At 34.0% G+C, this 13,400-nt stretch overlaps 1 protein-coding gene across 1 annotated transcript; it reads left to right on the top strand.

Annotated features, from left to right (window-relative positions):
- The first annotated feature begins 3,333 nt into the window (after positions 1-3,333).
- On the top strand, positions 3,334-8,075 carry LOC121414802 (peptidyl-prolyl cis-trans isomerase B-like). The gene is made up of 5 exons (XM_041607856.1): positions 3,334-3,421; positions 3,971-4,310; positions 5,623-5,716; positions 6,928-7,112; positions 7,890-8,075. The coding sequence occupies exons 2-5, from the start codon at positions 4,038-4,040 to the stop codon at positions 8,049-8,051; spliced, it is 714 nt and encodes a 237-aa protein (XP_041463790.1). The 5' UTR covers positions 3,334-3,421; positions 3,971-4,037; the 3' UTR covers positions 8,052-8,075.
- Positions 8,076-13,400: the final 5,325 nt, after the last annotated feature.

The following is a 13,400-nucleotide window of genomic DNA, read 5'->3' as shown; positions in this document are numbered from 1 at the left end:
CAATACACCTTGAAATTGTCATGAATAGCCCCCCCCCCCAAGTCACACAAGCCCTCTTTATTTTACTATTTGGTTCGATACAACATGAAATTTAGCTGCTCCGAGTGTTTGAGTTAACATGGGTAAGAGAGATAGCCCATCCCTGTGGGGAATATGAACTAGACTCTTGGAGGTGGATGGAAGGGTTGGGAATGACAGTGTGATATACAGGAGGGGGGGGGGTCGAGAGGAGCGGGGCATATTTAAAGGTCAAGTCCACCTCAGAAAAATGTTGATTTGAATCAATAGAGAAAAATCAGACAAGCACAATGCTGAAAATTTCATCAAAATTGGATGTAAAATAAGAAAGTTATGACATTTCAAAGTTTCTCTTATTTTTAACAAAATAGTTATATGAACGAGCCAGTTACATCCAAATGAGAGAGTCGATGATGTTACTCACTATTTCTTTTGTTTTTATTGTTTGAATTATACAATATTTCATTTTTTACGACTTTGACGATTAGGACCTTTCCTGAAGCACAAAATGTTAAAATAATGGAATTCCACGTGTTCACGGAGGAATGAAACTTCATTTCACATGACAATGACGAGAAAATAAAAATATTTCTTATAATAAAATACAAAAGAAATAGTGAGTGATGTCATCAGTTCCTTTTCATACCGACCGATATGTGCATATAACTGTTTTGTGAAATGAAGCGAAACTTTAAAATGCCATAACTTTCTTATTTTACATCCGATTTTGATGAAATTTTCAGTGTTATGCTTGTTGAATTTTTCTCTTTTTATTCAAATCAAGTTTTTGTTGGGGTGGACTTGTCCTTTAAAGAGAGGAGAGAGAGAGAGAGTCTGAAGAGTGATCCAGGACGAGAGACTTGAAAGGGTGAAAGAAGCGGGGGGGGGGGGGGGGGGGGGGGGCTCGGGATACATCCCGCTATTCGTAAATTGTATAATGATAAGAGGCTATAAAAGTAGTCACTAATATTATTATTACTATTATCATTATTATTATCATCACTATAGTTTATAATCATTATCATTTTTCTTCTTCTCCTCCTTTTTCTTCTTCTTATCATTATCATTACTATTATTTTTATCATCATTGTTATGATCATTTTAACTATCTTTTGATAGAAATCAAAGTGCCCAAGATTGGAAGATTGGTGCTTGGGAATGGGACTCTGCCCCCATGTTTTGAAGAAAAAAAATAAAAAGAAGCAGATATTTGAAAAAAAAAAAGAGTGTGTTGAGACCCCACACCTAATATGACTTGAAACAACAATATGTCCCATTAGAAATGCATGTTGACTCGCGCATGACCTGAGGGAGCCATTTCTTTTCTTTTCTTTCTTTCTTTCTGTCTGTCTGTCTTTCTTTCTTTTTGCTCGGAAGTTATCGACCATCGGCGACGCCACCACGGAATTAATTATTTGGGCTCCACATGGAGGCAGGGGGCAATCACCTATGGTTTTGCAAGGTGTAACAAAGAGGGGGAAGAGGTGGGGGAGAGGGATAGAAAGGAAGAAGGTAACAAAATAGATAAAAAAGAAGAGATAACATTAAGTTATCTAATATTGAATTGAGGAAAACTGTTTTCACCTTTACGTCGTCTTCCCCCTGTCACAATGCTCTGACGCCACCAGCCCGCCTTGCAAGAGCTAAGAATTTCTCCCTGGAATTTCTGCTAAGTTAATTGTATTAAATCTTTTGCGTTAAATGGTTTACATATATGCTATTTTGAAATGAGTGAGGTTACTTTTAAGCGCATTTGTATTCAACGCAACCCAGACCTCTCGGTCGGCGGGGGTGATACTGTGCTCATATTTATTTAGGAATAAAAGAAGGGAAATAAATAAGTAGCAGCTGCTTTCTTGCGTTTAAACATTATAACCCTAGCATACAAGCTGTTCGTAGAGTATTTGCGTGCCATATTAATCAAGTCCATGGGAAACAGAGAAATGAATTAAAGCTATTAGTCCGGTTATTAGTTCGTTTATTCTGTCAAAATACTTGCTCGCTGTTAGTACGGATGCATTCTCATTCGGGGAGGCCCGAGGTGGGCCTTTGTAGACACATTTGAAAAAAAAAAATCATCAAAATTAAGTATTAACTAAAATGGTAGTTCTTCACAAAGGATTTGAAGAGGATACAGAAGAGGCCTAAATTGTCAATATCTTCATAATAATCCGAAGCTTATACCACCTTGAACAAGAGATTTAATATTTTTAATATTTACAAATATGTTGCTTTCAAATTAAGTTTGCTTTAGGGATGAACATTTAATGCAATTATTTTAAACACTTAAAAAAAATCTGATTTAAAATTGATAATAACCTTTTGCCTAGAAGTTTCTAAGCACGTTAAACAGTAATGAAGCATAATTAACCCATCCATGGTTCATTAAGGAGTAGGCTCAGCGGCGTACCTAGGATTTTCCAAAGGGGGGGGGGGGATTTTTTTTGGAGGAGATTTCGCCCTCGAAAAAATTTGACAAGCAAAAAAAAGGGTCTTCAACCAAAACCAAATGATTTCTTACCCGATTTGGGTTGTGGCGTGCGCCTGTATAATCCAAGCTACGTGGGGAAGTTACAAATTGATGCAGAGGTTTGAGATTCAAATCCTGGTCATGTCTTTTTGATGGTGACGTTAAATGTCGGTCCGGCCAGACTTAAATAATCATATCTGATTGATACACGTCTGACAAAACTGAAATACACACACACCCACCCATACACGAAAGAAAATTGACAAGCAAAAAAAAAATGTCTTCAACCAAAAATAAAGGATATCTTTACCCGAAAAAAAATTGACAAGAAAAAAAAGGGGAAAAAAGGCTTCTACCCCCCGTTAGGTACGCTATAATGAGTAGGCTTAACTTTATGTTATTTACCCCACCTGGATTGAGCGCAGCACGTTGTGCTTCAATTTCTTACTGAAGTAAATCAGGCCATGGCTGAGATTTGAATTGATTGTATGCCTGCTTACTGTAACAACATATAATCCTACATGTACACTATTTAAAATCGATCTTGAAAATTTGAAGTTGGTATCTGTTTGATTCAATTCCCAATAGAGACCTTTGTATAGTTAAAATCTCTCTCGTTTGTATGGCAAAGTAGGGATAATGGACATTGTTATTGGCTTGTATGCATTTAAGACGGGATTCATTGTTCATGAAAATTAATACAGAGAAAGTATAGAACCATATAATGACACGTATAAATGTAACAGCTTTGGTGTTATTTAAGAGACCACGTTGCCTTTTTATCATATTGACCATAGCAACAGCTGGAATTCAGACCGTTGGTCATTAAGAAGGTATATATACCCCCTCCTTTTCATCATACTCTTCATTGTACATTTGGCATCAGCGTCCAGCATTCTAAATATGAATGGCCATTAGCGGTTGGTAATATAGGTAAGTGTAATTCTTTTTGTTTCAAAGATCTCTATTACTTGTAACATTTTTTTAATATTCAATAGTGATTATAAAACGATTTGATTATCCGGATTTTAATTATACGCTAACTTTCATGTTTCATTATCATTTCTTCGTTTATGCCGAGACATCACATTATATCATTTTATTTAAAAATAAATGGAGAATGCTTCTTTATCAAAATGTTTTCGAAATCTCTCTCTCTATATATAATTCATTCATGAAACCACAAGTTTTGCTGAGAAAATGCTGGTAATTGACCTTGCGAATTATGTTGATTCAATATGCTTTGTGTTTTTTATCGTTGGCAAAGTATAATCATGATCATTATCACCATAATGCTATTCGGTGATCGTCATCATGATAATTTTCATCACCCATCGTCATCATCATCATCATCATCGTCATCATCTTCATCATCATCATCATCATCGCCATCATCCTTAATTGCAATATGAAATTGTAATCATGTATTTTTGATGAGGACCTATTTAAATTCTAAAATGCATCAAATACATCTCTATACAGCATCGATATCTCCAAAACCACCACCGCCTTGATCCTGAAACTTGTCTGACAACCATCCAATCCGACAATGATTTGGTTCACCACCGTCATCCTCCTCCTCGTTGCTCTCTTGGCTAACGACGTCGACGCCGCTAAGCGATACGGCAAAAAGAAGACCAAACCCTGGGACGATCCCGACAGAGATAACGAGAATGATCTCTTGGTCACGAAGAAAGCTTTCTTTGAAATGGAGATAGACGATGAACCAGCTGGTCGTATCGTTATAGCTCTCTTCGGTGATACATGTCCAGTAACTGTTCAAAATTTTGCTGCTATTGTCAGAGGAAATTGGAGACAAGATGTGAGTATTATTCACAAAAATAACAACACATCGTTCTTTTAAAGATAGATTCTCCCAAAACACAATTTGATACAGCTTAATCAACAATTCGTATGATGCTTAAGACTATTAATTCTTTTTATTCTATCATGTAGCTATGATTAACTTTTGTATCTTTCAAGTTTAAAGGAGAATTAAACCATTGGAACAAGATAGCTTGTGTGAAAATCAAACAAAAGTTTGAGAAAAATTGGACAATAAATGAGAAAGTTATGAGCATTTAAATATTGCAATCACTAATGCTATGGAGATCCTCCCATTGGCAATGCGACAAGGATGTGTGATGTCACTGATGAACAACTCTCCCCATTACTTTAGTATATATTTCACTTGAATTGCCTCTTTTATCACATCTATCCATAGATCATGTGTTCTTTCTACATGAGGGCATGTGATACATATTTTTTAAAAATGCTTCATGGATAAAGAGTTTGTATCCTCATAAGAAAAAGCAAAAAGAGACATTTTGAGGGTATTTTATAGTCCACCAAAAGGAAAGTTGTTCACCAGTGACATCACACATCCTTGTCGCATTGCCAATGGGAGGATCTCCATAGCATTAGTGATTGCAATATTTAAATGCTCATAACTTTCTCATTTATTGTCCTATTTTTCTCAAAATTTCTTTATTCTTATTCTTTGATTTTTCTGTTTCTACACAAGCCTATTTATTCCAAAGGTTTAATTCCCCTTTAATCAGTAAAAAAAGCGATTTCCACAGGTTTCCTCTTGCCGGACAGAGCTACGTGAATTACATTCCTTTTGACCGTCCTCACAAATAACGTTTATAACGAGTTTGGTAGTCATCTCGTTGGATAGATTAGACTTATCATACAACACTTGATTTTTGCGGATATAACATAAATGTAACCAAAGTTTCACCATTGAACATAAATGTAGTTATGTAGCATCACCGCATGGTACAACACAATGCAGGATATCAATCTTCGTGGGCCAAATTAAAATACATTTTTTATGCGCGAAGCGTGTAAAAATTGACACTTTCGTTTGTTTTAGAGTGTTTTATGCAAAGTTTAAGGTTTTATATGCTTTCTGAAGCATTTATTTGTAATACATAATATGATTTTTTTTTCAAGTTGTCCAAATAATTTATTTATTCATTCATTTATTTATTTTTATTTTTATTTATTTTTTTTTTTTGGGGGGGAGGGTCGATATGTTTGCATCCAACATTTCCATGAGGGTGATCGCCCTCCTGCCCCCAGGATTGACCTCTCTGTCACAATTTGGTTTATTGTTACATTTGTTACAGAAACGGTTGAGTTATAACAACACACAAGTTCATCGTATCGTACATGATTTCGTCATCCAGATGGGTGATGTAACAGAAGGAGATGGAACTGGAGGTAACGAATGATTTTGTTGTCAATAATTGTGGTTCTATTTGGACTATTTGTGTGACTGTGATCAAGTTTTGTTCAAAGAGTTATATATGCAGTTATATATATACGAATTTATAACGCACTTCCTGCAATAATCAAATTTCCAATATATAAAGCATATTAACAAAGTATCTTCATTACTAATCTAATGAAATAAACTTGATACACATGAAGGAATAGTGAAATTTGTGTTGCATCAAAAAGCATAGTCTTATTAATTACAATCAAAATACATACATAATTTATTGTAAAACTTAACTATTTACAACAGCTCGACTGCTTTATTGTCCGCTTGAATAAAAACGGCTTCAAAGTTGCTATATCCATTCCCACCATCTGATTATTTCAAATTACGTCTGAATTCAATTCTAAAATCACTCCCATGTAAGTCTTGGAGTTTTTAATGATTGGTATAGCAAACAAAATAGCAATTTGATTATTACTATTGACACGAAGTATTCATGAGCATATATACATATCTCGCTGAACTGCGTTTGTCATATTTCTTGTCTTGGCATCGAACATTATAATACAATTATATTACACAAATTAAATGAAAATGACAGTGAAAAAAAAAATGAAAATGAAAATCCATATTTTATTGTTCGAAATACAAGTCTGAAATAGAAAAAAACTCCCACGCCCCCAATTGATCTTGGGCCCAGCAGCGCAAAAACAGCAAGTATACAAACGTTCTTGGTACAAAATTATTTTTAAGGGCAACTCCACCCAAACAAAAAGTTTGATTGAATAAATACTAAAAGAAAGTAAAATAGATATAGTACTGAAAATTTCATGAAAATTTGATGTTAGAAAAGACAATTTCAATTATTTTAATAATCTGATACAAGTATTATCATTGACGGTGGACAAGGCAAATGAGGCCACGGTACGCAAAATAAAGGCAACAGTTTTGTGAAAATAAGGGAAACTCGAAATTGTCTTTTTTTTCTTATACATCAGATTTTGATGATATTGTCAATGTCATATTTGTTTCATTTATATCAATTTATTTAAAAATAAACTTTACTTGTTCATGGAGCGGACTTCTCCTAATTTTGTTTAATGTCAAATTGACATCAGGTTAAATCTGAACACTATTATAGCAACCCATGTCGGAATACCTTGTTGGATTTTTTACTATGAATTTCCTTCTTTCTCATTCATCTTCTAAGGTAAGAGCATTTATGGGAATTTCTTCGCTGATGAGAATTTCTACTTACGTCACTGGGGTCCCGGATGGGTTGCCATGGCAAACTCTGGTCCTGATACCAACAATTCTCAATTCTTCATCTTATTAACCAGAGCTAGATGGTTGGATGGTAAACACGTGGTCTTCGGCAAGGTTATTGAGGGAATGGTAAGTAGTGTTAATTTTTTTTTCAAATATAGGCCTAACTGTAGGCCTATATCTCTTGTCTCTGAGCTTCGGTTTTTTTTTCTTTATTTTCCCCAAGGGTCATGTACAATTGAAATTTCCAAACCTTTCGTTGTCCCCTCTTTAATTAATTACTAATAGGCATAGGCCTATAGCACCGTTTGCTGACTATTAACGTCAACGTGTTTATTTAATTTTATTCTACGTTTCACTTTGGAAAAGCAATTTTAGTTTTAAAAATAAGACATTTTTATTGCTGTCGTTAACACATATGAAATGATCTATACATCCTACGATTTCGAAAAAAAGGGTGTAACTCCCAGTTCAACAAAACTATACAGTCTACGATGATGGTGAATACGTAGGTAAATCGTACCATCGTCATACTATAGCTACACTTACCCTAGGGAAATCGTATACGATTAGTAGTATATGATCATCTTTCATGCAATGATCGTAATATGAAGAAATATCGAGACCCAAATTCTAGGTAAATGATAGTCGCAACATTCGAAGGAAGATGAAATGAGAGAAAGGTATGACACATGGAAGAGAAGGGTACACAATCAGAGAGAAAATAAAGCACTGTGAATAATTTCACTCTTTCTATTGGTGAGGTAAGCTCTATCAAAATTTTAGCTTCTTCCTCCAACTCTACACTTCTTTTCTCTCATTCTCTAAATTTTATCCACCCTCCTCCTTCTCTGTCTGTGTCGCTATATATCTATTTCATTTTCTTTCTCTCTTTCTCATTAACAGGACATTGTTGATAGAATGGCTGAAGTGGAGACAGATGATCATGGTTTCCCTCTTGAACCAATTCGAATCGTGGATTGTGGAATCATTCCTGTACCGACCCCATACCTTATACCAAGCCCAGACGCTGAGGGCGCCCAACAAAAGGATAAAAAGAAGAAATAGTTCATGAATAGAATAGTAGACCAATAACTTGAAGGTTATCATTCTATTCGGTTGACTTATCTAATGAAATATATTTCATCATGTTTAAATTAGTTTCTGTGAACATCCTAGCTAGATGTGATTATGTTAAAAGAAATTCAATAAGATGAAGAAATTATTCAAGAGCCCTTTTTTAATTTTGTGTGATTGTTTTGTATGCATGTTGAAAGAAAATACCAAAACCATTGTTTACAACATTTTAACCTGGTTCGGTCTCTTTATATTTTGCAATGTTTAGGTCAGTTTTTGTAGGATGAAATATATGTGTTGATAAGTAAATGTGTTAGTGCATTAATAAGTTGATTTGTTTTGCGATACATTTGTTTTTGATTCATCTTCATGTATGAATAGTGAATGTAATAAATTTACTAAAAATATCAACCATATGTCTATTCCCTTTTGATATTAGGCATCTTCAATAAATTTCAGGGATAAGTAAAAAAAAAAGAATTATAGTATCGTTGAGAGTGTGAGAGTAGTGTGTGCTTAATGAGAGAAAAGGAGCAAGGGGGGGGGGGTACCTCATTAATTTAGACAAAAAATTACAGGAAAAAACACTATTAAAAAAAAAAACTGATAAATTTCTGAACATTTGCAAATCCCCTTGTAGTGGTAAAGATTTTTTACCATGTGTTTCTTAAGTAATCTTTTTTTTTAAAAGACCATGTAGTCCATGAGGAAGTTGTATACTGATCTTCACGGCTACAAAACAGAATAACTCATAATTTTGATAGTAACATTCTCTCACACTAACACGGAGGACAGCTACCCAAGATAGGAGGGAGTTTTTGCAACTGCGATGCAAAACATTCAGGGACACAGTAAATACCTGTCTAATGACAATGAACAGCTGGGAGGTCTTTGTTGAAAATTGGTGAACTGGGGCCTGTTGCAGAAAGAGTTGCGTTTAAACGAAAGTCAAAATATCAAGCTAAGTCCCGAATACGGGTGTTTCATTGGCTGAAAATCAAGATCTTTTGAGTTGCATTTGATTGCATCTCTTTCTGCAACGGGCCCCAGGAACAGTAGTTTTGTCTGAAATTTCGGAGCTGACAGAAATGTCCATATGTGTCCTTTGTCCACAGTCCAGGACGAAACTACCGTTTTGATTCACCAATTATCAACAAAGACTTTGTGGTTGCTCTTTGTCATGGGAGGCATTTGTGAATAGATATTCTATGATCTCAAAAATGTTTTGTGTCTTGGTACGAAACCTTCATAGTATCTCTCCATGAACATTTTTTTTGTGAGGAATACATTGGCTGGAGGAATACATTGGCTGAAGGAAATCTCCCTCAAATATGTTTTCCCGGAGATCACCTTACTCAAACAGCATTCTCCTTCAAAGACAAATTCTAAGTTACAATGAGAATTGTACATCGCATGGGGCTGCCTTTGAAGCTCTTTTACATCACAAAATATATTTAAAAAAAGACATAAATCATCGAAGTACATCAAAAATCAACGCAAGTTTCTGTTTCATTGCATGAGCTGCTTTTACTCTTTGATTGCAAAATTCATATCATGACATATAGCAGACACACAATTTTATATCAGACAAAGATAACGGATTAATTTACTTTTATTCCATGTAATTGGAATATGCTTTTCATTACAACACTATAAGTAAACAGTTGTGCGAGAGAAGAATTTATTTCTTTGGAAATATCCAGAGATGGTTAATAATCTTTGTAGATTAAAAAAAAAATAGAGATGCCAAACTTGTTATGATGTCTGCAGTATTTAGAGAACTAAAACATAGCTTGTGAGGAAAACAGTATTTGTTCATCTGTTGCAATAAACACAATTTTCTTTTAGGTGTGACTTAAAACCATGCTTAAGCACTAAAGGCAATATGACATTTAATGCATGATTTCATTTATGTACCCTGTAGCACATGTCTCAGCAGAAGAGACATATTTTAGGACCAATTTTTTACTACAAGCAACTAGTAATCTAAGTTCAAGTTTAGTCATCTAGCAATATTAGTCACACTTTTAATCTTTGTGAAAAAGCCAACAGATGGAACAATTTAGAAAAAAATAAGATCTTCAGAAAGTTAAAATCTCTGAATTTGAAATAACTTGGCTCTAGTGATCTTCAATAACTGCCCCCTTTTAAAGGACTATAATATATGTAGTGGATGATGAATATTATTTTAAAAACTATGTGACAGTCATGGCAACAGGACTGCAACTTCAATACTGAAAGCATTATTACACGGATGTACCATAAACAAAATATGCATATTTCAATACAAATTAGATTACCTTATTACTAGCTTATTTTTCACATATATCAATATTTACATTAGAAATAAGGCCAAAATGAAGTGAGGTTAGCACAATCATCAAATATAAACAAAATAAAACTGAATCAGTTAAAATGTTCTCATGCCCCATCTTTTGAGGCAAGCACATCAATGAATAATATCTATTACCATTGAAACAGAATAGAAAACATGACGCTTCGAGAGCTACCAAGTCTCACGCATTATGCGTGAGACTCAAGCATTTTGGACTCTTGTTCATCCCCTAAAATCTCTGTCTCACGCAACTATCACAGCCTATCCCATAGACATTGTACACAATGTCAGTGATCTCACTCAGATTCACAGAAAATCTCACACATAGCTGGTCTTTGAACTTGGCATCTCTGCGCTTCGGGGGAAATTAAGAAATCACACTTTATCAACTTACAGAGCTAAGACTTTAGCCCACTAAAATAAATAAAAAATTACATAGAGATTTGAAAAGCAGAATGCCGTAATCACTTTTGAGGCCTTCAGTAACAAGCTTAAAATTCTGAGCAATTTGAAGATTTAAATGGATTCATCAAACTTCTTATTTCCTGTACATAAGTTTGCTAAGTAGAAAATCATAAAACAGAATTTTCATAAATTCTTTATTTTTGAGTTGCAGTTTTCTGTTTTTCAATCCTTTGAATACACATCGCGGAAAAACTTTCCCAACACCAAGACCAGGCTTCAAGCATTCCTTTTAAAGGTATAATTTCTTATATATTAATTATGTTAAATGTACTCATTCATGATTGTTACGAATTCAAACCATGTTGTAAATTCACACACCTTGATATGCCTAGATTTCAAAATGAAGATTATGCAGTAAAGAAGACACAGATCAGGTGATTAGGGTGTCAAAATATTGCAACTAATACAAAAATCTATAAAATATTAATAATCATAACACACAAACTACAAAATTTTGTGATTATGCAATCATCTAGCATCACAAATTCAAGTTAAATACATACCTGTAGGAATTCAGAATCTACGAACAGTAAGTAATCAGTTCTGGGGCCCCGTTTCATAAAACGTGTTATAAAAACAAATTTGCAATAACAGTTAAAAGGTACGGAAATTATTTAATCTGATTGGCTGATGGTACATTGGTTAAAGAAATTCTCCATCTGTTACTAGAACAAGCCTTTATGAAACGGGACCCTATACTACAGGTATAATTAAGCACAAACATATAACTAATATATGAAAACTAACAAACTACAACATTACTCGTACATATCAATGCACAGATACTGTATGCAAGTAGTGGTTTGATTCATTTGCAAAATACGATCAAGTTGTTTACAACTTCTGACAAGAAAATTTCACAGTACATACGATAAAACAGTTACTGTTTTGAATCTTTCAAATTAAGACACATTTTTTCTCCGTCAAAGCTCTCAATGCACAAATGAGGTAAAGCTTGAATTCACATGGGGTTAGAGATATTTTAGCAAATCCATTCTCAAATTCTATGCAGCTGCTCACTTTTACCAACACAAACCCCAGCTTGCTCTTTATCTGGTACGTGTCCATTCTGAACTTTGTTATAAATCTTCTTTAAACTTAAATCATTGCAATATGATAAACTTCTCATGTGACAGAAATAATAGTTCACACTCCACAGCACGAAATTATTGAAACGATCTCATCAGAGAGCATTTTATTGAACATACTGAAACGGAAAAAAAAATGAATTTGCAAAATTTTGACTTGTTTTGATGATGCACAGTGTTAGAATAGACACATAAATATATTTTTTGACCTTAACATTCTGTCACATACATATTCTTGTATAATCAATCCATGATATCTTTATTATTGATTGTCAAAATGTATGTAAATGTAAATTGTGGCACGATTTAGCATTACTTCATTTTCAATAAATTAAAGAAATTAACGAAATGAAAACAAAAAAAATCACATTCTCTCTGTTGGTCCTCAGAATAGCGCACTATAAGACAGTGATGAGTCACAAAACAAATCAATATATATATATATTTAGTCATTTAGTTCTATTCATTTTATACTGCATGGTTGGCCTGTTCAGTTCTACCAACTTCTTAACAGCGGTACCCTGCAGTTTATCAAACATGCTACAGGAGGATAAGAATTTATTACCATAAAATTTTATGAATATTGACATAGGTTAATTTCAACAGAATAACACACTACAGCTGGGTCACATTTTCTATGACAAGTTTACTATCAACCAATTATATTGAATGGCTTCAGTAGCTCTAGCCCCAGATGAACTAGTAGGGCATAATTATGACAAATGATCATATTTGATGGTCTATGAAATAAGCAGCAGCTCAATGTATCAATCCTATGGAATAAGAGGGTCATGTTTCATAATAATAATAAAAAAACTACATTTGTGTCATAGTAGATCAGATAGTTCTTTTAATAAAAAGTGATACTCAATAATCCACTACTTGAAAAAAAAAAGTGGAGTGCCTCTGGCAGTCTCACCTGCATCGTGCGATTCAATATAGCAGCAGTGCTGACTTTGAAAACTACTATAAAATAATTATTAAAAAAAAACATTCATATAATGATCAAATACTACGTTCATTGACAATAAATGACATTTGACTATGATCATGAGACCTAAGACTTGTCAGTGATACTTGATTACCCCTATATCAACATTTTATAAACTATATCTTTAAACTTTTAAAGTTATGACAGCAATCTAATAATTACCTCCAAAATGGCAAAAGTTCAATGACCTTTGACTCTGGTCATGTGACTTGAAACTCCCATGAGATGTTCAGTGATACTTGATTACTCTTATGTCCAAGTTTCACGAATCAGATCCATAAACTTTCAAAGTTATGATGGTAATTCAACAGATACCCCCAACTTGGCTGAAGTTCATTGACCCTAAATGACCTTTAACCTTGGTCATTTGACTTGAAACTCCGGCACGATGTTCAGTAATACTTGATTAACCTTGTGTTTAAGTGTCATGAACTAGGTCCATATATTTTCTAAGTTATGAT

The sequence above is a fragment of the Lytechinus variegatus genome, chromosome 5 (genome assembly GCF_018143015.1).
Source record: "Lytechinus variegatus isolate NC3 chromosome 5, Lvar_3.0, whole genome shotgun sequence".
NCBI lineage: Eukaryota > Metazoa > Echinodermata > Echinoidea > Temnopleuroida > Toxopneustidae > Lytechinus > Lytechinus variegatus.
This window is presented reverse-complemented; position numbering and strand designations above follow the sequence as displayed.